Here is a 25,251-nt window from a genome sequence, read left to right as displayed (position 1 = left end):
GGAGTGCTGCCGCCATTTGGAGCACTGCTGCCATGTTTGGAGCTCCTGCCGCATTTGGAGCGCGTTTGGAGCGGCTGGTGGCGAGGCATGGCTGCCCGCGGGTCACTCCTAATAGCAGGTCCCCCCCGTCCTTCCCCCCCATTTCCCATGTTTTAAAATAGGCCTAAATTTGGGAGGAGGGGCTTAATTTCATTTTATGCCTAGAAAACATGCTGGGTCTTCCTATGGGGGGCCGTATTGTTGGAGAAACACGGTATTAATTGCAGTATTTTAATTTCAGAATGTTTTTATTCCTTGTAATTTTGTACTTTTGACTTTTATTTGTTTTTAATATTTTTATGTATGTATGTAACAATATTTCAGCAATTATTATAATTCATCTCCAGAAAAACCTGTTGTGAATGTAAATAAATAAAGTGAATGAAACAAATGAATGTTGTTTCATTTCATTTCATTTCCAGTCCGTGACAAAAGCCTGAAAAATAGATACTCCAAAACATGTGTTCAGAACCTTCCTAATCTTGAATTCCAGATCTGCCCTTCTGCTTCTCTTACTACTAAAGCAGCTGATCAAACAGCAATGTTGGATGATGCAAACCCAGACACTAGTCAATCATTTTATTTTCCAAACTAATACAGAAATAAAAAATAAGCAATGCCGGTCAGCATATATTGAGCAATCCTATGTTGGTGGAGTTGTTGACTATAACCACCAAGAACTGAATATAAATGGAAAAATAATTATTAGGGGAGGGCATGTTAATTGCAGTTGCTGTTGCATCACAGTTAAACTAAATTGTGCAGTTGTGCAGCCTTCAAAATTTTTAAAAAGTGAGTTTGAATCATGTTCTCTTTATTAAACCATCTCTCCAAATTATTGGTGTTTAAAACACCAATAATTTGGAGAGATGGTTTAATAAAGAGAACATGATTCAAACTCACTTTTAAAAAAATTTGAAGGCTGCACAACTGTGCAATATAACAGACAAAATCCCATGGTCCTTGTGACATTTCTGGCAACCCAGAAATGGAATTGATTTATTTTATATGTATGAAATATTTATACTCCGTCTTCTAATGGTAAAATTGTATTTCCAAATAGAGATAGATAGCAGATAGCATTAAAAAAAAACCCAGATAGCATTAAAAAAAACATGTAGGGGGAAAAAAAGTACCTTTGTGTGTGTCCCAAAGTGTAAATTATAATTATTTACATTTCTACCTATAATGGTTTTATAATGTATTTTTGTAAAGTACATTTTGATTGGGAGTTATCTAGAGTTGGTTCTAAGGTGGTCAGCTATATGTTATTAAAAAAATTAATGACAAATGAATGAATTAAACCAATGAGACACATTTCACTAGGCATGTTTATAAATATTCTAGCTACTGGAATCTATTCCTGTGGGACAAATGTAATGATCATTGCTGAATAAGCTTTTCTCTTACCTGTGGGCATGGAATACTAAAACACAGATGTGATTTCATTTCCCAAGTAAACAGAAAAAAAGTTCCAAGGGCACTGAAGCTTCAGTAGCTATAAATGCAAACATATGGATTTTGCCTGCACAGATTATTATTGTTAAATTTATTTGCCAAATATCTTGCTGCGGGGCTACTTTAGCACCTTGTAACAATAACATGGAAACAATGAAAAAGTGTAAACAGAAGTAAAATAATAGAATAATAAGATAAACAATGAAAAAGAACATAACGGAATTCATCAATATGATAACCAAAAAGATGGATAGGTGGAGAGTAGAGAGCAAGATGAGAGGGTTATAGAGACAAAGATAGAGAAATGCATGTGAGATTGTCTCCTCTAAAACAGAAATGCATCACCACACAAACAAAAAGACCAAAAAGGTTTACATAAAATCTGTACGTACTAATTTAAATATATAACTATATCTACATATCATGCTTAATATAAATAGAGTATATCTTGCCATAGTGGGGTGGAAAAATCTGTCTGTTGTCCGAGTACATTTGGTCTCGATTAGTACCGTTAGTGAATCCCACAGCATTAGCCAAATTTGGCTACAGAAATGATATTTTCATGAAAAATGCAGTTATGGGTTCAAGTCCAATGGAAGTAGGCAGTGAAAATCTTAAAACAAAATTTTATGTGTATAGTAATAAAATTTTATAGGAAATGATAAAAAAAACATACTTATAATTAAATGTATGGCTAACAAAGTCACAGTGTTAAATTTGTAATGTTTTCCTCTGACAGAATCTTCCTTTTCTCCATTTTGCACACATGAAGATTCAGCAGCGTCTAAAACCCAAACGCAACTTCACATGGACTAGGCTTAATTGTATACATACTACCTTTGTATAAACTGAATTTTGGGTCATATTAAAAGTGACCTGGTTTGACCTATATATATATTTATAATTCATGGGAAATATTAAAGCTCTTCCTTGTTCTTCATATTTAAACAAAATTGGGTTGTTGAGCTCTTTAGTTATTTGTGACCCCTAGATTCCTACTGAAATTTTATGAAAATTTAGTCAGGTAATTTTTTTGGCATAATAAGAGTAGTGAATTGAATTTATTTACACAGCTATTAATAAAATATATTGTTTACCATGGTCATACTAACGTTTTAAATGCCCATCTTTGAAACAGAATATGCTTCAAGCAGAATATGGTGCTCCATTTAACAGAGCATAGAGCATAGAAATATTATTTCGGAGCATAAGAAAAAAGAAATTCAAGACAAGAAAGAGAACCTTTGTACAAATGTTGATAAAGCTGTCATAGATGTTGTAATAACATTTTTAGCACTAAATGTCACATTTAAAACACTAATCCTAATCCTAACCCTATCCTATACATTAAAATGGTATTCTTTGGAGCCCATAAATTGCACAATAAACTATGAACAACACCAGCATACATTGTAAGGAATAATACGTCATATGAATTATGCAATTATAATTATACAGTTCCAAAGAAAACCTTGCTGACAAGGAGTTCCAAATAGGATTCTACAAAAACTGCCATGTGCAAGGAAACAAAACAGAAACCACACAACTCCTAAATGGAAATTTGGGTTTATTTTAAATAAATGGTGCTTTGTTATTTAAAAGTACAAACATGCTTATGGAACTTTGTTAAAAAATGTTTTGAGTAAAACACGGACAAACTTACCGTACTTCGTTTCTCAACTGCTTTAAAATAATGTGAACTGATAACATAATTTTAAAAGATAAAAAATAAACATTTGTTTAGAAATATAACCCAGTAAATTCAGTGTTATATAGTCCAAAGAAAGAGAGTAACTATAGCTACTTAAAGGCCAGTTTAGGAAATTTTGTTGATTTTCCAAGAGGCACAAAAAGTTGTATAGCAAGGTTAGAGTTGCTAGAGAAGCATTGGGTTCTTAAGACCTTTTCTTTCAAAAGCAACAGTGAGAGGTTTTTGCAAAGTGCACATTTGTCACTTTTTCTCTTCTCTTCCTTGATTTTGATTTTTTTAACAATGAAATCTGTTTCAGATTCCCGTAGAATGTAAGGAGCCAGTGGGTGGCTCTTGCTCTGCTTGCCTTGAGACTGGTCAACAGGACTTCAGAAACAGAAAGTTGAGGAAATAGTAACAGCAGGATAAATTATACACAGGACTTATGAATGCTTTTCACTTGGAAGAAGTCAGCAAACTAGGAAGTAGGCCAAGATAATACAAAGTTGTAAACTTTAAAAGACCTTAATGGGAATTTGCCAAATGGCGGTTTCTGCTATCACCCTAACCCTAACCCAACCTCACTGAGGCAAAAAGGGTCACAGCTGGAGTTGGTCTTTTACACACTGCTTTGAACCAATCAATTATTTATTTAGCTTTGGGTATCTTCTGATTATAGAACAGTCAGACATTATTTAATATTTAAATTTTACCATCATTCCCCATACCTCACCCAAATAGGTCACAAATTATCTTCAAAGTTGCAGAACTTCTGAGGGTTCCACCTTATGCCTCCCAGCTCTGTGATGATAGCAATCCTTTGCTCATCCTCTGCTGCAACATAACCATGCTATGGGATGAATACAGAGCACAATTAGCACACACACTTAATCCTTTCACTCAGTTTCAAAATGCCTGTAAAATGCTCTGGTTTATTTTCCCAGTTTATACAAATGGCATTGACAAAATTCTTGCCTCTTCCATCATGCTAGCTAGGGAATTCTTGGAGTTGGTCCTCAAATCTTCAAGTTGTCAAAACTGAAAAACACTGCAATATTCTGAGACATGGCCAGAAATATGTACTCAATCTGTATAGATAGTGTAGGATGGGGATATATATTTGTTTTATATTTTATGTGAACTGAAACCAACGGAATAATTGTTGCTATTAGAGCTGTGACAGTTTGGGAGCAAGATATCATTTGAATCCTGCTGTCTTTAACTCTGAGGGGTCCTTGGTGGTTTTCTTACAGATGTTTCATTATCCAAACTAAGTAACAGCCACAGTGCTAGTAAGGACTGCAGATTGTTGTCAGTTTATATTCTGGTAGCTTGCCCTGTCAGTGTTGGTGGAGGGGTTTTAGAGATTCTTTGGTTGGGCTGTTGGCTCTTTGACAATTTCTGGATTGGGGTATTGTTTACTTGATTGTTGGTCTGATGTTAACCTTGCTGTTAATCTATGCTGATCTGGGTGCTGATTGCTGGTGGAGAAATGCTTGGTCTCTGTTCTTTTTTGGGCTGGGTGATAGTCTCTTTTGCATAGTCTATAGATGTTGTTAATGTCTATGTGTCTATTGATGTCTGATTTGTCAGGGTGCCTAGTTTCTAGAAATTCCCCGGCATTTTTGGATTTGGCTTGGTCTAGGATGGTCACATTTTCCCAATTGAAACTATGTTTAAATCTGTCTATATCAGTGATGGCTAACCTTTTCAGCTTGGTGTGTCAAAAATCGGGAAAAAGTGTAGCCTTCCTTGGGTCGTGTGTCACTTCAAGAAATATCAATAATTTGGTTTATGACGGACTGGGCTGGGGTGATCACACAGGGCTGTGAAACTCATCTCCCTGGTCTCAGGGCTGCAGGTGCAGGATGTGGGGATCGGAAGGCCACCTTACAGGGCTGTGAACCTCATGGATCTCCTTTCCTCCTGTAGCGTTCCTGAGGTAATGAAACTGACAAACCTCAGTTTATGGCGGTTAAAACTGGTTCTCTGCTGCAAAGATCTTGCGGCAGCGGTGACACCATGCCTCCACGCAACAAGCAGGGAGCAGGGATTGGAGCAGAGCACAGGCAGCCTCTAAATGTGCGGGTTTTCCCCACACCAACAGGCGTGTCAGTCAAAGTGCCCCGGCGTGTCACGAGTGACACGCGTGTCATAAGTTAGCCATCACTGGTCTATATGTTGCAAAATTAATTTTAATGTCTTCTGTTGATGTTGTGGGTGTGTTCTGCCAGTCTCTTGCCTGTTTGTCCTACATTGTTGCAGTCCTGTAGATCAGTGGTCCCCAACCTTTTTTGTACCAGGGACCGGTTTCAAGCAGAAACATTTTTTTCAAGGACCGGGGGAGAATCTGAGTTTGGTAGTTTGCTTGCAGACGTTTCATTACCTGACTAGGTAACATCTGATGTTGTTACCTAGTCGGGTAATAAACGTCTGCCAGCAAACCACCAAGTTCAGGGAGCGCCTCGGCCCTGCCTCCCTCAGCCCCATCCCTCAGGTGTCTCCCTCCCTCCCTCCCTCCGGTGTCTGCCTCGTTCCTCTCTCAGTCACTCTATCGCTCCTCCAGCAGCCCAGCAGCCGGGGGTGGCCTGTCGCCACAGCTTCCCAGCGCTGCCGTTTCACCCCACCCGCCCGCGCCCGCCCGGCAGTTCAATCCACAGTGCTCGTTCTACCTGCCTGCCTGCCTGCCTTCTTCGTTTCGGAGCAGCTCCGCTGATAAAAAGAGGCGAATAGTTATTATTCTCAGCGAAGCTGCTCCCAAACAACCAGACAGGCAGGCAGGCAGAACAAGGAGCACTGTGGATTGAACCGCGGGCGGGCGGGCGGGCGGGGGGGGGTGAAACGGGAGCTTCGGGAAGCTGCGGCGACAGGAAAAGCCCCCGGCTTCTTTGAAGCAGTTTCTTCCTGGAGGAAGAAGGAGGAGCGAGAAAGCGACTGAGAGGCTGAGCCAGAGAGCAGGACAGGCTTCAGTTGCTTCCTCCCTCCCCTTCTTTCATTTGTGTCCTTGATCCCGATCCCAGCAGCATTCACCGAAGGCGAAGAAAGCCGCCATTTTTTTTTTTTTTTTTTTCTTTGCGGCCCGGTAAAGAGTGCTCCACGGCCCGGTACCGGTCCGCGGCCCGGTGGTTGGGGACCCCTGCTGTAGATGACTCTGTAGATGACTCCTGTTTTTTCTTCTGGGTTGTTGGGTCTTTTAGTCTGCTTAGGATGTTTTGAAGAGATTTAATTGGCTCATGTGTATTGCTAATTCCATGTGGTTGTAGGAGTCTGAGATATTCTTGATGTATGGCAGTGTAATTCTTTTTAGGGTTTGTATTGGTTGTGTTGTACTGGATTGAGTGGTCAGGGACTTTTTTAATAAAGTTGTGTGGATATTCATTTTGTTGGAATATGTTTTATAGATGTTCTATTTCCTTTTTCTGCTGTTCCAGGTTGCTGCAGTATGTTCGGGCTTATTTAAACGCTTACGCAGCTTCCCTTGTGAGAGGCTGGGTTGTTGCTTTGGTAGTGGAACACCTGATTAGTGTGGCTGGTTCTTCCGTTAGACTTGCATTTCTAGTTTGCCATTGTGGTCTCTGCTGATCAGGATTTCCAGGAGGGGTAGCAAGTTGTTGTTTTCTTCACAACCTGCTACCCTTCCTGGACATCCTGATCAGCAGAGACCACAATGGGAAACTAAAAACACAAATCTACAGAAAAACCACCCATATAAATATTCTCCTTTATTAGTTTTTAACTCTTACTGGTTGGTTGGAGAAACAATTATTCATGGTATTTCTTGCTTGTTCTCAATGTTTTAAAGTCAACAGAAATGAATGCAGTAGCTTCAAACTGCTTTCAGGAGGATTCTGGGACTGAAAATTAAAGAAAAAAATATGCAGCATAGAAAAATCCAGACTATTGTTGCATTTGAGTTTTTCTCAGCCTTAATTTATTCACAAAAGTGATGCTAACAAACATCTGACTGTAATCTGATCTGATCTCTTTAGCTCAGACCACTAAAATCTTTGGGACAGACCCCCCACATAAAGACACATCAATAGGTATTGAGAGAAAAGCAGGCTTGTTCCTATACAGATTTCACTGTGACTTTGCAGGTCCCCAAAGCACTTTCTTTCTTTTTAAAGGGTATTATCTCCCCAAATGTCTAGTTCCTGAAAACACAGCATTAATATTTAACTAAAATTAGCAGACAGAAAAAGAAGGGAAGTTACTGAATCAGGGGCTCTTTATCAATGTAAATTGTCTAGCAAATAGCATCAAGATATCCCAAACCATGACTGGCTTCAATCAAGCCAAAGGATATGTCTTACCACCACTATCCTACTCCTTCTGCAAAAACCATAATTACGGTGGAGTGATCATTCACAGAAACTTTCAAGCAACCTAAAAAGGGAAAGGAAGCGGAAACAAAATCAGTAAAGAAAAGAAAAATGGACTGCATTTTGCAAAGAGTAAAATAAATTCCAGGGAGTATATTTGCCTATTGCTTATTTTTGGGCAACACCAAAATCAACCCCTTTAAGAGTTCCATAACAAGTTGCTTGAGAACCACATACAGTTCTCAAAGCCCTATGCAATTCCTAGACTCCCTCTAAAACTAAATTGTAATATTGAATACAACTGAAGGAGGAAATGCTTAAATAGTTGGAAAACAATCCTATTAACAATGAATTCAATTTAATATACATTCAAATTAATTCATACTGAGTTTTGTCCTGCCTTTATATCTTGCTGAGTGCTGACACTGGAAAGCAATGTAACCCCTTAATCCAGGAAAAGCTGTTTTGCTTCATTTTTTCTAGTCTGGTACTTTAACCACCATATTTGGAAGGCAACAAGCATGTGAACCAGTTACACCAAGCTAGTCCTTATCATTTTGTTTCTTTGCTGACTAATAAACTGTTTATTGATAGGTCTATAATAAACTGCTACTGATATGATTAAACTAAGAACATTATCTTTCCAGGGCTTTAAGGTAATAAAGCACAGCTTGTCAAAGTGTATTTTCTTGTCAATAACTTCTAGAGAATTGTTCACATGGAGCAGCTGTACTTGTACAGAGTGTTTTGTTAGGCTTCAAGTGCTGGAAGAGGAACATTGAGTTTCATTTCTTAAAGTGTTACCTGGGGTTTCACACAAGGTTCTCTCCAATTTGTACAGACCATCACAGATCAACTGTATATCATCATCTCCATTAAAAGAAAAACAGATGAAGGGAAGCCCAAGGTCATTATGTAAATTTGCATAAAGGACATCAAAGAGTTCAAATTCCTCAATTACTTTTCTCTCAGACCAGGATCCTGCCCTTCAAAAGATTCAGGTTCAGATTAAAGACAAAATGTTAAGGATGTACAACTTAATATTATATATTTATTTGCCCAGAGTCCATTCAAGTTGACAAGCCAATAAATTAAAATAAACAAATCAACAAACAAATATTCTTTCTTAGCCATCTTTCACCTGATTTCAGTAGAGTCTACTATCCAGCAATTGCATTTATGATTCCATTCCAAATATCCGAGCTGAACATGCTAAATTTCTATTATTTTAAGATTAAAATAGTTTTTATAAATAAAACTTTCATTTCTATACTTAATGCTTAAAAGATTGGTTATACTTAAATAGAAAGAGACGGAATATAAAGGACTCAGTGTATAGAAAACAAATAGGTAACTTGGAATACACATATACTGTACACCAAGTTTCCAATCCTGCTAAAGGGATTATCTCATCTTAAAAAGAGCTGCTTGCTAAACTCAGTGTCCCCAATAATAATCTGAAGATTTGATGGATTTCTTTCCTTCTTGGCACACGTTAAAATAGGTGCTTGGATTCCTGGCATGCTGACAGATTGTTAAATTTCTTAACTGAACAATAGCTTGGCAACTTTAGATGACACACACTTTGCAGGGGTTGAGGCAAGGTGACTAAAAATGAATTCAGGATAAACTGACAATTTCATACCAGATGTTTTGGTTTAGCATATTCATTAAATTTCTTCATGTAGCAGATATAAAAGATAACTGTCTAGAAGGCATAGTCAATCATTACTTATATAAACTTTCAGAACTGACCACAGCAAATTGTGGCTACATTTTGAATGCAAGAATTAAGATTTTGCAGCAAATCAATTAATGTAATTATTTAAATAGATTGCCAATGATCTCTTTGGGCTGCTTTTACAGATTTTATATTCTCTTAATGGAGACGATAAAGTTGTCTCTTCTATTTTCTTCAGTAGTTCCAAACTGAAGGAAAAGTCTTTTTTAAAGCCTAAGATCCCTTCCAGCATGGCCAGGGCCAGACAAGAGACTAGCCGTCTCATAAACCCCACCGCAGATCCCAGTCAGGTTTTCATTTTGCCTCAAAATGTTTGCAATGCACGTAGGAAAACTCTTGTCTGCAGAGCCGTGAGTTCACAGATAGTTTCAGATAATCTCAAAGTTCATAGCCAGCCTAAAGAGCTAAAATCTGCCTCTGCCGCCTAAACGGGTGGGATTCGCACACACCCAAGTCGTTCCCCATTTTACTGCGCGGCGACATTTATAGCCTTTCAGGGATCTGGAACGTGAAGACTTCTCATCCTACAGTATTTTTGACGCAGGAAGGGTGACACATCGATGCCTGCCTAGTTCGCGTCCTACCCAGGGTCTCTGGCGCCTTAGGGGCTCATCAAAGTCTTCAGTGAAGAAGTACGCGAAGAAATGGTTCAACCCAGCCCGGCTTTCAGCGGCCCGAAGAAGTGTAAATTTTACCTGGCCTTAGAAGCACGGCGGAGCAAACACAGACCGAGCGCCGGCGCGCGGAGGGTTAATCCTAGGTGCTGCGCGGCCGCAGGGGCGACCCTCTCAATGATAACAAACGATCACGTGGTGGATCAAACTGAGGGGAATGGTTGTTTCACCTCTCCTTCCTCTTGCGCAAACGTCACCCCACCTTCCCGGTCACCCGGGCGACGGGTCCATCTGGGCGCGCGTCAGAACAGTCCGTCTCTTGGCAACGGCTGGATGTCTCTCTTTCCCTTCTCATTCAGCCTCACGCTCGGTCGCGCGTCGCTCTGGCGTCAAAGTGACGTCAATGGGTCTGTCTCGGTTTTCGAGGTAGGCGGGGGGAGGCCTTCCCGCGTGTTCCTCTGCCCCCGGCGCGCAGAGAGCTCGCTGGCAGCCGGCAGAGCAGCCGAGGCGGTGCCACGGGTAGTACGGTAGGAGCGGCGGCGGCAGTTTGAGAGCCTGGCAGCCAGACGAGCGCGGAGGCGGCAGCCGCTTGGCAGCCGGACTCAAGGTACAGCTTCGGAGCGAATCGCGCGGGCAGGGCTGGAGCGGATGCTGCGAAAGCTTGCGGCGCGGTTCTTTCTTTCTTTCTTTCTTTCTTTCTTTCTTTCTTTCTTTCTTTCCGTCGTTCCTTCCTTCCTTCCTTTCTTTCTTTCCCTTCGTTCCTGTCGTTCCTTCCTTCCTTCCTTCCTTCCTTTCCTTCCTTCCTTCCTTCTTTCTTTCTTTCTTTCTTTCTTTCTTTCTTTCTTTCTTTCTTTCTTTCTTTCTTTCTTTCTTTCTTTCTTTCTCTTCGTTCCTTCCTTCCTTCCTTCCTTTCTTCTTTCCTGCCTTCCCCGTCTGCACACCTATTTGCGAGTGTGAGAGTTCTCGTTTGTACACCCCAGATCCCATCCCATACATTTTTACTGGGACTTTTGTTGCTTGGACAGTAGATATTTGGAGAGAAATCCCAATACTTCCCCAAAATTTAATAGACTATTTTTGCTCTCAGTTTATACATCTCATTTTTTATTTTATTTTTTAATCAGCTTAGAGCTCTGATCACAGAAAAGCAGGAGAAGCTTTCTATTACCTCCACTGTATTAGCTTTGTCTTGGTGGAAAGTCCAGCGCACCAATTTCTGAAGTGATGTGGGAACGCCTTAACAGGGGGAAAATGTCAATGTAGTTGTCTTTCTCTGCAGGTGCAAATTGCCGTCTTCAAAAAGGAATGCTTCTGCCCACATCCTTCTAATTGGTGTGTTTGCCCCCCACCAAACTCAAATCATGGTGATCATGTCAGATTATACAGCCGTCCCCATCTCAAGCCAAAGCCAGCAAAAGCCTCTTCGGGTTGGATTTTATGATATTGAGAGGACCTTGGGAAAAGGCAATTTTGCTGTGGTCAAACTCGCCAGGCACAGAGTAACCAAAACACAGGTGGGTGTGAGATTGTACTGCCTTGCCTGGTAGAGAAAATTAATCGTGAGACATTGGGAGACAGGGCTCAGTGGAATTAATCAATTTTCACAAATGTACAATAAACCAATTTACACTGAGGGGAACTAACTCCCTGTGGTAGACAGTAATGAACAGAATATACTTTAAGTACTAGTAACAGCAAATTATTCCACACTTCAAATAGCTCCCTAAATGAATATAAAGTAGAATGACACTAAATCATAGATAGCATTGATTTCACAGTTATTGCTGGCTTCATAATAAATATTGTAATTCTACTATTTATTTCTTCCTAAATGATTGCTACTTTTCAGAATGATAAAGAGTTATGCATTTGGGGCTAACTCTTTTTTAAGAAATCAAATGGGTGTAACTAAATATAAATGCTTACAAGCTTGATTCATTTATATTTGAATATTTGATATATATGGTAACATTTGGAAAATGCTGAAATTATATATACTTTGAATCTGGATTGTACAGAGCATAGAATATCAAGAAATGGAAATCACATTAACTGAGCAATCTAATTTCTAAGATTTTACTTAAGAAACGAGTGAATTTTTTTTTAAAAAAAATTCTACTGCAACTAAATATGTCCAAAGCTGTACTGCTCATATATTTTTTGTAAGTCCTGTCAGTCTGTTGGTACTAAAATATTTTAGATGTTTCATTACTTTAATTTTCACATGTATATTTTCTTTTTGAAAATATGTTTTAAGACGTTTATATAATTTTATAGTTTTCCTATGTTTTTCACAACACTTACTTTTGTGTTAGTATTACTTGCAGCAATGTATTTTATGAGTGCTCTGAGTTTCTTTTTGCTTAAACCTTAGGTTGCAATAAAAATTATAGACAAAACACGGTTAGATTCAAGCAATCTGGAAAAAATCTATAGAGAGGTTCAGATAATGAAGCTCTTGAATCACCCACACATAATCAAACTGTATCAGGTAAGAAATGATTTCAGATTACTGCCTGCCTGTTAGATATATTTGGGGCTTTATGCGCGTAATGACCTTAATAATACTTGATTCCATTACAATACTTGATTCCATTACTTGATTCCATTACAAGATGGACATATTATTTCAGATAGTTTAAATGAGAATATTTCCAAAATGCTGACTCGATGAAATGTAATTCTTTTTGTTTTTAAGTATATTTGATTTTATAAAAAATATTTTGTTGATGGTATATGGAAAATTTTAAGAGAAAATTTCAAAACTTGGTTCATATATCTTTTTATGTTCACAGTTTAAAGAATTAATTGAATCACGTGTATATGTTTTAGAATTTTCCTTAAAGTCTTATTTTTAAAAAAAGAAAAAGAAAAGCCAGAATGGATTACATTACTATGCTATTTCCATCTAGTTCACCCTGATTTGCAGTTGTTACATTCTATAAAAAGGAGTAAATTGAGGTGTTATGCAGATAATGAATTGTAATCCTCTGAATAAACAGAATTGAATTTATGTGAACTACATAGTTTATAACATTACTGTTTGATAGAAACACTTACATACTATTTAATACAATCTGTCTAATAAAGAGGAAAAATATGTTTAAAACATTTCTGAAACATACCACAGAACCTATTTTCTGTATAGCATGCAAATACTAATCATAAACTTGCTGGTAAATATTTTGCTTTTTAGGGAATAAATGAGTAGCTTAAGAAATACAAAAATGATAACCAAAAAGACATTTATATAGAGAATTTATTTTTAAAAAAAGCCTTTGCGACTGCTATATTTGTGAATGTCTGCTATCTATAGTCAGTCTACACAGCAATATAATATGGTTGAGATTATTTTTATTTTACTTCCATAGAAAAATAAATATTTCAGGAGGTTTAAAATAATTAAATACATTGTATTAATTGGTTATTTGAATAAACAAGCGGAATGGTTTGGGGAGCTTTGTTGGATCTCCCAACTTACATGTTTCATGGCTGTTGATATTGTGCTTGATGCTTCTCTTTGATGGAATTTAAGCGATAGGAATTAGGTGAAATGCCACTTTGGGGGTGGAGGGATGGTGTTGACATGATTTTAACAGCACTGACTGATTTTAATCCAACTGGCCTCTTTCCCAGAACTTTTCAAATACCTTATTCCTTCCTATCTCTTCCCCCTCCTTAATAGAATACACATATGTTTTTATGTGTAGGATGCAAATACTTTTTCATGCCTTTGATATTTAAACTTTATTAGACAGTGTTAGAATTTATAGTCTTGAAATTTTACACGCAAGTGTACACACGCATGCCCATGCACACACTCATTCATTCATTCATTCATTCATTCATACATTTCCCTGATATTTTTATGGATGTGAGATACAAGTCAACACCTCCATACTAAAATGTTCCAATTATCCTTGAAGAAATTTCCTTTGGATATTTGTATTTATGATTTAAGGCAGAATAACAAGAACCTTCACTGGTAAATAATGTTTAGAAACTACTGTATATATTAAACATTTTTAAAAACAAAATCAAATAAACTAATGCCCTTTGAAAACATGCTGATATTGGAAGAGTCATTCATATTTTGATGGCAGTGGATGTTGGAGTTAGGCATATTTAACCCTATACTGGAACAGCCTTTTCCAATGTGGTTCCGATACAGATGTTTTGGAACTGCAACTGCACAGAATTTACAGGTCATACATTCTATCATAGTTGGAGAACCTCAGATTATCAAAGGCTGTACCAAATAAAGAAATATATACAGTGTCAACTATAAACAATTAAATAGCTTGTTTGTTCCTTATTGTATATTTCAAGTTCATTTGTCATCTTTTTTTCCAAATCAGATGATGAATTGTATTAAGTGGAGTTAAATATATGTCTTATCATTATATATGTTTTAATAAATATTAATTAACACAAAAATAATATAATTTAATGAGGAGTTGGATGTCAATTAGATGTCTGCATACAAAGATATGCAGTAGTTGCCTTCAGGCAGGTAAAATTATGTCTGTAAGTCTTCTCTGTAGATTAAATACTGGTACACAAGAAAATTCATGTTTTGTGCTATTATAAATGTGCTTTATCTTTAAAAGCATATTCAGGATTTCAGAAGTTTACATCTTTGATATGTTGTTTTTCTGTCTCATATTCATCAGGTGATGGAAACAAAAGATATGCTTTACATTGTAACCGAATTTGCAAAAAATGGCGAAATGTTTGGTAAGTTCTCGTGGCATATTAGCATATTATTAACATCTATTTGCTTCTTATCCATCACTTAAATAACAGGGCCTCCACCATTCTGAATTAGACTGGAGTGACAGACAGATAGAGAATCACAGAGAGAAAGGCAAGCCAGCAAAAATCCTGCCCCTTTTCTCCTCTTACGGAAATTTCTGCTATATCATAGACTCTTCATCAACTAAAGAGTCATAATTAGTTACAAACTTCTGGCAACCATGGAATGGTTTATACTTCACACTAAACAAAAGCAAATAGAGTATATGCTGACTTACCACTTTGTGTGAACCAACCCTATGTCTGCTGTAGATTGAGCTGCCCAGTAGTAATATATAACTTAAGTAGCTGATGTGCAGCTAAGTAAGGGGGTTTATTTGTAGATCTTTTAAGAGGCTATTGAAGCTGATATTAAGACATTTCTGCCCTTTTTAATCATGTTTGACAGATCACTTAACTACACGTGGGCATCTGAATGAACATGAAGCTCGGAAGAAATTCTGGCAGATACTTTCAGCTGTGGAGTATTGTCATAGCCATCACATAGTACACAGGGACCTCAAAACGGAGAATCTTCTGTTAGATGCTAACATGAATATCAAGCTTGCAGGTGAGAATTCTGTCACTGCAAAACATTTCATGTTTTCCAATTCTTTTCTCATTAGAAGTTTATTATATACTTCTGAAATAGACAGCCTTGAAATCTACATTTGAAAATCAGTAAAATGGATGTGGTGGTCTTTGTTAATTGCCAGAAGAGATACAAATATGTTTCCTAATAATAATACGTATATTATTAATAGAGAGTGATGTTTTATTCATCTTTTTTTCTAGACTTTGGATTTGGAAACTTCTACAAATCTGGTGAACCTCTGTCCACCTGGTGTGGAAGTCCACCTTATGCAGCTCCAGAAGTTTTTGAAGGAAAAGAATATGAAGGCCCGTACCTTGATATATGGGTAAGCTGCAAATCCCATATTACCCACCTGGTAGAATACCAAAAGGAAGATATTGCGTACTTCATTGCTATATATATATATTATTCTGTTGTTGACAGAGCCTTGGTGTGGTGCTGTATGTCCTTGTCTGTGGTTCTCTCCCATTTGATGGGCCCAATTTACCATCTCTAAGACAAAGGGTGCTAGAAGGACGATTCCGTATTCCCTATTTCATGTCCCAAGGTGGGATTTCTATTATTTAAAAACTTTTTAAAACACTTTCTTGTTTTATATTTTAATGTTTTCAAACATTTTGAACATACCATTATTTATGTGATATTTTAACATTTTGAATGAAATATTTCTCTAGCTCTGTACTAATTAGGAAAATGTAGTGTTCTTTTTCTAAGTTCAAAAACATTCAAAATGTAAAAGCTATATAATAAGATTTTTCTTTTAGAGGAAAAGTTGTTAATATTTTTAGAATTTATTTTAAATCTTTCAATCACTAATTAGTTTGTCAGTAGCCGAACTGTTATCCATTGACTCTAATACTTAAATAAGCTTCTTGTGAAACTAGTACAACAGAAGAATCCCTTCAAGCTATGCTTGTAACATTTTTAAAACCACTGAAGTTCCTTAAGATTTTGTGAAGGAAGTGGGAAATATCTATGAAGATAGATTAGTCTTGATTATTAAACAATTTTCATGGGCTGGCTTTTTTGTGAATAAGGAGACTTGAACACTAATTTAACTTTTAAGTTACTCTGTTTGCCCTTCATTTTCTATATTCAAATGTTGCTGTTCTTGTCTTCTAAATAAATCACCAGATTGTGAACTGCTTATTCGACGGATGCTGGTTGTGGATCCTACAAAACGAATTACAATTGCTCAAATAAAGCAGCACAAGTGGATGCAGGCTGACCCATGTCTTCAGCAGCAACACTCTTTGCCCTTCTCCATGCAGAACTATAACTCCAACCTTGGAGATTATAATGAGCAGGTCCTCGGGATCATGCAGACTCTTGGCATTGACAGGCAAAGAACGATTGAGGTGAGTTTCTGACACCTTACTCTGGAAATCCACTGTCTTTCTTGGACTGTATAAAATTTGCCCTTTAGGAAAGTGGCACAAGTGGCCTATGTCAAGTATCAGTGCATTGCTAAAAATGCATTCCTGTGTAGCTCATATACGTTTGCATTTGTTGGGAGATTCTAGACAGGAATGCTTTTCAAATACTCAAGCTGGCATGAAATTTTAAAATTTGAAATCAGAGAATGTCTAGTTCTGAGAATCCCAGTTTTTCCCACTCCTGAAGAAGCTCACAAATTCCCTAAGTTTGCTTTTATAACAATGGTTAAGTCTTGCTCTTCTAGCCAGTAATTTTAAACATCTTATTTTGCGATAAACTGGCGGGGCTGGGGGATAGTGTGTGGGGCTGTCTTTCTATCAGACAGAGGTTTCTGGGATTAGTGAATGGTTGGCTATTCCTTTTTAAATGTATCTGTGCACTAAAATTAGTTTCTGTCTCCATTTCCTGTAGTCTTTACAAAACAGCAGCTACAATCATTTTGCTGCAATTTATTATCTTCTTTTGGAACGCCTCAGGGAGTACCGTAGCAATCAATTGTCCCATTGCTCGGTAAGCAGTCGCCAGCAAAGACCAAGGAGTTCAGACTTCAGCAACCTTGAGGTAAGGTCATATATAATCGTTCTTAGGTCAGCTAAGTTAAGTCAGCTGAATTCCCCATGCAGTTTTTTTTTTTTTTTTTTGCTCCTTCTCAACTTAGAGCTGAACCATAGCTTAGAGAGTGAAGGAAGGAGGCATCTCCCTCATCATTTTTTGTTTAATCTTGTGACCAAAAGACATATTTCAGCAGTTCTGGAATAAAGTGTATTTCATTGCAGGTTGCAATTGCAGAATTGCAGAATTCAAAAGTCTGAATTCTGATCAGTTAGAATAATTTTGCTTGTAGGAACTGACAGGGTTATCTGGCATTGCGCTTAAAGTTTTATTCTCCACTTTATTTTTCTGAAATTCAAAAACTAAGCTCAGGATATGTATTTATTAAAGGACAAATTAATTAGTTCTGGCACATTTTGTGGGATTATCATTGGATGCTTTCAAGAAGAAACTGGATTGCTGTTTGTCAGAAATAGTGTCGGGTCTCCTGCATGGGGAGAGGGGGTTCGACTAGATGACCTTCCAACTCTGTTTATCTGTTATCTGTTATTTATCTAGATTGTGCAGAAGGTCAAATGAAAATGCTTTGTTTTGAATCTCTTTAGTTGACCCAGGATAAAATTGCCAGTGAGAACTTGAGATCATCTCTGCTATACCATCAGCCTCCAAACCTGATTCAGTCCCCTTTGCAGGCAGATATGGATTGCGACCTGAACACTCCATTACAGGTTGGTGCTCTTAGCATTCCGACTTAATAGTTGATTGGAGGCCATCAGGTGAAACAGGAATCCTAGAACCAAGGAGGTTTAAAGACCTATCTTTTACTTTTACCCTCCAATGTCAATCCGTACATTATCACATATGTCTTCTTGGAAAAAATATTATAGAGGCACAAACAACACTGCCCAGAGTTGCTTCTGGTGAGATGCGTGGCCATGTAAACCTGATAGATAGATTAAATAAATAAATAAAGGCGCTGTATTATTCCTTTTATTGTTTTACTTTTCAGCCGTTGTTTTTTCCTATGGATCCGAACTTCAACACCCTTTTCAGGAATCGTTCCATCTCTCCAAACAGCCTCCTGGAAACTACAATCAGTGAGGAAGTAAGGCAGGACAAGGAACTGGAGGATGAAATCAAAGCTTTCAATCCAATTGGTTTCCCCATCAACACAAGTCGAAGACACACATTGGCTGGAGTAACAACTCATTTTTATCAGCATTCTCCACCATGTAAGTGCTGTGAAGATGGGATGCAGAATAAATATTTAAAAGAGTACTTTCTCTTTTTATTGAAATTTTAATTATTTACCCTGTTTCTCCAACAATACGGCCTCCCCCAATAGGAAGTCCCAGCATGTTTTATAGGCATGAAATGAAATTAAGTCCCTCCCCCCAAATTAAGGCCTATATTAAAACATGCGAAATGGGGGGGGAATGGTGTGGGGGCTGTTAGGAAGTACTTTTGTTGCACACCCGGATATGGTGCTGCCTGCGTTGACCCCGATACTAAGTGCCTCACCAACGCCAAGGTCAACATCCAAGCCGTCGCCGCCCGCACGCCCAAAGATGCAAGGGGGGGAATTAAGTCACCCCCGAAAAGATGGCCTAGCCATTTTTGGGGGGCTCAGAAAAAAATAAGACCCGGCCTTATTATATGAGAAACACAGTAGTTATACCAAATTTATTGGTATATTCCTTCTTCATCTACTGTCATGTGTCTTTATTCACTATGTTTAAAATAAGTTTAGTTTTGAAAAATCAGCTGTCATAGCCTTTCCTTTCAATTAACCTGTATTTGTCAGAGTTACAAACAATATTTGCCTCGGTTGTACCATATTCTGAAATAACCTCTCTAAGGAAAATGAAGTAACAGGTGGGCTAAAAATATGGACTTGCTTTCTTTCCTTCTTTTGCATATTCAGGTATCTCTTTGTCTATGTCATTTGAGAATACCCATATTCTTTTTCTTTTGATTCCACTTAAAATGTTAGCAATTAATGTAGAATATTCCAGGCTATTCTGTGAAACAAGTACAAGAAGGATCTTCATCAATGTCACCTATTCAGCAATAATTAACAATATCATCCTAGTTTGCTTTTTTCTCCTTTGCTCAATAATATAGCTTCTGGATATTGTGGTTTTATAGGTTTCTTTTACCAGTGAGGCATAATTACTTATGCATGGGTTCACATTAGAGGGTAAAATTAAATAGTTTTTTTTATTATTATTATTCTCTCATATCCCTGGTTCTTCGGGAAATCTGCTCTTTCTCTTTAGTGGATAACTTGAGCTCTGTTTCTGTCTCTCTCCCCCGCTTCCTCCCTCCCTTCCCCCCCTCCCCCCCACTTTGTCTGTGTAAACATTGTCACAAAGACTACTTTTTCTTTTTCCCCATCTGTTTGCACTACTGGAACTTGATATTTGGATAACTACTATTGTGATCCAGGTAGCATTGATTCATAATTTATTATTCATAAACATAATAAACAGGGAGCAAACCACACACTCAGCAGCACTGATGATATTACATAGTCAGGTAATGAAAGGTGTCCAAGCAAACAACCAAGCTTAGAGAGCACCAAAGACTCCACCCTTCATAATATCTGTTAAAAAAGCAAGACTTCCTAATTGCTACCATGATTTAAATATGAGGTTAGTTCTGCAATCCTTCAAAACATCAAAATTATTCCTAGTGAATAAGGATCTCCCATTGTTTTTACTACATGCTTTAGCAATAAAACTGTCCCGCAATCTTACTCCTTGGAGTTAAAGTTGCATTGAATTGAGTTTCATATTGTTTGACCTCTGCTATAATACTGCCTAAGGTTTCTGTTAAGAGTAGATCTTTTGTAAGTAGAAAAGGTTCGTCTTAATGCCCAATACCCTTGTTATTTTCCGTGTCAGTTTCACAAATTTTCCCTTCTGCCTGTTTTTTTTTTTTTTATATATAGGTATAGTCATTTCCTCTTCTGCAAGCCCTACAGAAGGAACCAGTTCGGACAGCTGTCTCCCTTCTTCATCAAACGATGGCTCTGAAATGCTGAGCAACTGTATGGAAAATCAGATGAACCTTGGTCACCCAACCACAGCTAGAGTTGCATCATCCTTCCTGACTTCCCATTCAGACACCCCAGTATTGCAAATTCAGGGCTGCAGGGATGGTACTTCTCTGTTGCCTGTCAGTTTCCAAGAAGGAAGGAGAGCTTCTGATACCTCATTAACTCAAGGTAATCTTTCCTTGTACACCCATAATCCAGACCCACCAAATATTCTCTAGGTCTACAATAGGAGTTTTAGATTTTTTCCTAAACATGGTCTACTCTACAACATGTTATACTGTATGCCTATTTGAAATTGTGGCCATGCTGGCATTTATAAAGAGACCTGCAAGTTATTTATACTCGTACAAAAAGAACACACATACATATGAGACAGAGGAATGTGGGTGGGTGGGGAATGCATGTGATGAAATGAGATGATAATCTGTGGCTGTCGTTCAGGGTTGCCTAAGTGGGAAAGGAGGGATGTAACCTTGAAGATAACTGTTTGCTTAAGGGCAGGCATTATTTATTAGATCATGTGTTTCTCTGTTGCTCTGTAGGCTTGAAGGCATTTAGGCAGCAGCTCCGAAAGAATACCAGAGCCAAAGGTTTACTTGGACTGAATAAAATCAAAGGCCTTGCTCGCCAGGTGTGCCAGTCCTCCTCTGTTCGGATAGCACGGAATGGCCTGGGCCCTTTCCAGCATTCCCAGCAGAATACCTGCATATACAGCACTGGGGGAAATGGTAGTGGCAGCAGCGGAAGTGGCAGAGAGGGCAGGAACTTACTTGAAGAGGTGCTCCAGCAGCAAAGGTGAGCATACAGCCTCTGTCCATGAGAAACGCTCCTGAGACTTTCAGCCTTTGCAAAATAGTAATATTTGGGCTCTCTTTGAAATCAGATACGTTGCTTTTTTCCCCCCCTTCACTTTATAAAGATTCTGGAGAGGTTGATTTACCTCTGAATCGCTTTGAAATAAAGTGCTCAGGTTTAAACATATTTTAATGATATCCATTTATTGGGTGAGAAGTGTTTCTGCTATTATTAGCTGAATTTATTTGGAAAAAAAAATGCTTTTAAGATTTAATTTGCACACAGAAAAAGATTTTTGTGCTCTTTATTGTTTTTATTTAATTGTTATTAAAGTAAAATTCTTCTCAACTCAGTGCCCTTGGGAACACATGTTCAGTAATGCTGCCAATCATTTGCAGATTCAGGCTTTTTTGTATTACCTATATGACCGTGAGCTTAATAGGCATTAACAACCCATATGATAAGACATACGTATTTTTGCTGCTGTAAGATGCAAGAGCCTAGAAAATGGACGGAATCAGCATGATACCAGTCCCTTACTTTGCATACGGTTGGAGTGTTTTTGTGGGGCTAGGATAATTTCAGGAAAGTTGCTGCACTCTTAACCCCAAAAGAGTTAGAAGAATAGCAATAGTGGGTGAGAGCAACATTAGAAACTTAGGACAAGTAGGTAACCTCTTTGCTTTCTGTTTCTTCTGTTCAGAATGCTTCAGCTCCAGCATCACCAACCAACCTGTCACCAGCCTTCTCAGTCGCACAACATCCTCTTGCCAGACTCTTCAAGCAGTAAAACATCTAAATCCCTACTCCTGTCTGAACTGCAAAGTGAGAACTCATTAGAGCTCGCTTTTCATAACACTCAGTTTCTTCAGCCTCACCTTTTTGGAGTTGCTGTCTCTCCAGTAACTTCGGCTGCTCACCTTCTTGATACCCACCTACATATTAGTAGCAGTGTATCTCCAGTTGCTTCTATGTTTTCTCAACCAAGTCGTTTCACTGTGCAATCTCTGAGCTATGACACAGTTACTTTACAGCATGGGGACTGTGAAATGGAGGATCTTACCTCAAACCAGATGGGGAAATTTGTCTTAGTGAAATGAGATTTTTTTCTGTTCTCTTGATCATCATCTTCAGGAGAGAGCAGTTCTATTACTAAAACCTACCAACGATAGATTTTTATTTTGCTAAGTGAATATCAGAAGCAATAACATGTTTGAAATATGTGAAGAAGCCATTCATTTGAAGAAGCTCCTGTCTTTATAAAACTGAAAAAGCAATACTTAGGTCCTTTGGCTTCAATATTCTTGCACTGAACAAATATAATGAGAAAACCTTTTTGTTTGTTAGAAACTAATGAGTCAGGTGGTGGGGTGCAAGGGGAAATTAATGGTTTTCTGGTACTGTATTAAAGTCAGATCTGCTGTTATATAAGAGTAGATGGTTGTTTCTGGTTCTGTTGTAACAGGGAAAGCCTTTTCAAAGAAGTGATTAGTGTTATGGTATTCCAGTTCATTTTACTTGTTTATAGATTTGTGAAGATGATTACCTCTTGTAAAAACTATCACAAACATTCACAGCATTACGCATTGTAGAAATATAATGCTCAAAGCATCTCCACTTTTTAAGTTCATGCTAGTAAAACCAATACTTTTCAGTTTTTATTCCCTAGTCAGATGATCATAGCATGATAGAACTGTGAACATTTTGCTTAGTAACTCTCCTGTAGAAGCTAAGAAAAGTTTGTAATTACGAGAATCAGTTAACATTATAAGCAACACTGAGGATTTTGTTCTGAGACTACAAACTGTTTTTCTGTCTGTTTCTCTTTAGTAAGAAAAACTTAAGAATATATTACGTAATGGCTTGGAATTGCTCGTACAGCGCTTCAGGAAATATTAGGGTGAAATAGCAAGAGCTGTTGGGGTGGAAAATATATTTAAAAAGTTTTGTTTTCCTTCTCAAGCCATGACCTCACTTTGAGGGTGTGTGCTGGGCACAATGTTTTATAGTGCTGTACACATTTATTGCTGCTACAAATGAAGTTTTTATGCATTTCCTTTCAGGGTCCAAACTGAACTGGCTTGTTGGAAAAAGGTGCAATATTTTAAAAATAAAACAGTTATTTTGGCAGTTGAAAGAATAAGAAAGCACATCAGTGATTTTTGAACAAATTAGTTACAATGGGAAGAACAGCACAACTTTGGGGTTTTGTTGTTTTGTATCTGAACAGATTGGTTTTTCTAAAAACTAGATTTTTTAATGTGTAGTTTAATATGGTCTGTTGTGTGCACACATAACAGGAATTGGAAATCATTACACACTATGAGATACCCTTTTGAGTAAGCTCTTTTTTTTGTTTCATGATGTATGGTCTCTTACTATATGGTGGCTTTTATCTGCATTGATGAATGCCAGGCATAGTTTGGCACAGAGAGGGAAGATGGTGGTCATCCTCCGTCAGTGGGTAAGGAGGATGAAAAAGTAGTCAGGTTAGGAGCAGGTGAGCATGTGATGGGGTCCAAGGTACCATATGCATGCCAAAACTATTTTGTCTAATTCTTTAAGGACCCATCTCTCTCTAAAAATAACTCTGGTGCCTTCATGTTGCTGCTGCTTTGTCCAGCCTGCAGTGTTATACACACACACACACACACACACACACACACACACACACACAAATAAACCAAAGATTTTCTGGCAGATGGGTAGAGGGGGTAGGTAAGATGATATATGTTCAATGACTTTGTGACTCTTGAGTTTTATTCATGTACGGTGTCTGCATTTCTGGGTCCTTTGGTTGCTGCTGCTGCTGCTGCCTCTTTGTTTTGTAAGATCTTCAAGGTGAAGCTAAATTACTCTGTGTAATCCTTCTCTGACTGGTGCCTTTCAGCAAAAAAAAAAAAAAGTAAGATAAAATGGTTTATGTGGACGTGCAAAATGGCAGGGTAGATGGTTTTGAAGGGTGACTTCAACAAGGGAAACAAGGTCATGCCAAAGCAGCAACATTGCCTTCACATTCATAAAACAATTCCATGTGTTATTTCAAGAACAGCAGGCTTCTTTTGGATCTTTCCCTTTTATCTGCCATGGATCAACAGGCCATAAAAACAATCTGTTTGTTCTAAGCAGTGATAAGCACTTTACTTCTAGAATCTCCTCTCCAAATGATAAAGAATATGCTTTCAATTATTCGGAGGTAGAAAAAGGTCATTTTCAACATTTCAGGGTTTGTGCATTGCTTCTTCTTGTCTTATTCTCAACAGTACTGTTTGGCAAACTGCAATGCAATAGAATGGATTATTTAAAGACACTGTGTGATTGATTCAATTAAGATGTGTAGTTTTTATTTTTTACCATGACTGAAAATCATTTTGTTTATGTTAAAATGAGAGATGTGCACCAACTAATTAGTTGTGTTTTATTTAATATTTAAATAAAATGTTTTAAAATAATTTGTGATCAATGTTGCTTTTATTTTTGTCAGTGTTGCAGCACATCTAACCAGCACAGAATTATATAATTCTGCAGGATTCATCTACATAAGAAACTTCTTTGTATACAATACCATACAGCAGAAGGCAGCATACAACATCAGGAACACTGAAGCAACATTCATAGAAGCAAGTCATTACAGAGTAGAGAGATGCAGAGGCCTAAATTTACAGAGGCCTAGGTTACAGAGGACAAACCAACTCTTATATACAATTCAGCAAGTCTAAGCCACACCCAGACTCCAAACTGTCTCTTATGGCCCTATACAAACAAATACTATGTTTCAGTTTCCAAACAGTCCCCATTGGCTGACCTACTACCATGTCTATTCAAACAGTTCCCATTGGCTGACCTGTTACCATGTCTATTCCAGTTTATGAACCTTATATACTGACAATTTGAAAAATAATATGAAGTGTGAATATATTTTTGGGACTGAAATCTGGACCATCTTTCAGAAAGTTTGGGAATTGCACACTAGTGGATTAGGAAGAATAGGCTAATCCAATGGCCTATCTTTAAACCAACAAGACCAAATGGCTGTGGGTTTAATGGCCATTTGAAACTAGGGACTTTCCATTTTTAGTTCTATATTAGGTTACATTCTTGGCTCTTGCTTCAAGAGGAGGTAACACTGGGTGCTTTTGTACAAATCCATGCG

The 25,251-nt window shown here is 37.8% G+C and overlaps 1 protein-coding gene and 1 long non-coding RNA gene across 2 annotated transcripts; one reads left to right on the top strand and one right to left on the bottom strand.

The window, feature by feature from the left end:
- Positions 1 to 3,051: 3,051 nt before the first annotated feature.
- Positions 3,052 to 10,248, bottom strand: LOC113416254 (uncharacterized). The gene is made up of 3 exons (XR_003371424.2): positions 9,946 to 10,248; positions 7,501 to 7,573; positions 3,052 to 4,037 (listed from the first exon to the last, which is right to left on the bottom strand). It is a non-coding gene; the product is annotated as an uncharacterized LOC113416254 (long non-coding RNA).
- A 49-nt stretch (positions 10,249 to 10,297) lies between these two features.
- Positions 10,298 to 24,550, top strand: SIK1 (salt inducible kinase 1). The gene is made up of 14 exons (XM_026674023.2): positions 10,298 to 10,471; positions 11,144 to 11,378; positions 12,239 to 12,355; positions 14,538 to 14,601; positions 15,068 to 15,229; positions 15,454 to 15,578; positions 15,677 to 15,800; positions 16,388 to 16,611; positions 17,102 to 17,251; positions 17,848 to 17,970; positions 18,252 to 18,474; positions 20,196 to 20,471; positions 20,846 to 21,098; positions 21,802 to 24,550. Exons 2-14 carry the CDS (start codon positions 11,226 to 11,228, stop codon positions 22,196 to 22,198), a joined length of 2,391 nt encoding a protein of 796 aa, XP_026529808.1. The 5' UTR covers positions 10,298 to 10,471; positions 11,144 to 11,225; the 3' UTR covers positions 22,199 to 24,550.
- The last annotated feature ends 701 nt before the right edge of the window (positions 24,551 to 25,251 follow it).

This window comes from Notechis scutatus, chromosome 5 (assembly GCF_049901735.1).
Source record: "Notechis scutatus isolate UNSWTSFEM ecotype Mainland chromosome 5, rNotScu1.2, whole genome shotgun sequence".
Lineage (NCBI taxonomy): Eukaryota > Metazoa > Chordata > Lepidosauria > Squamata > Elapidae > Notechis > Notechis scutatus.
Note: the sequence above shows the minus strand (reverse complement) of the source record. Positions and strands in the feature narration are given on the sequence as shown.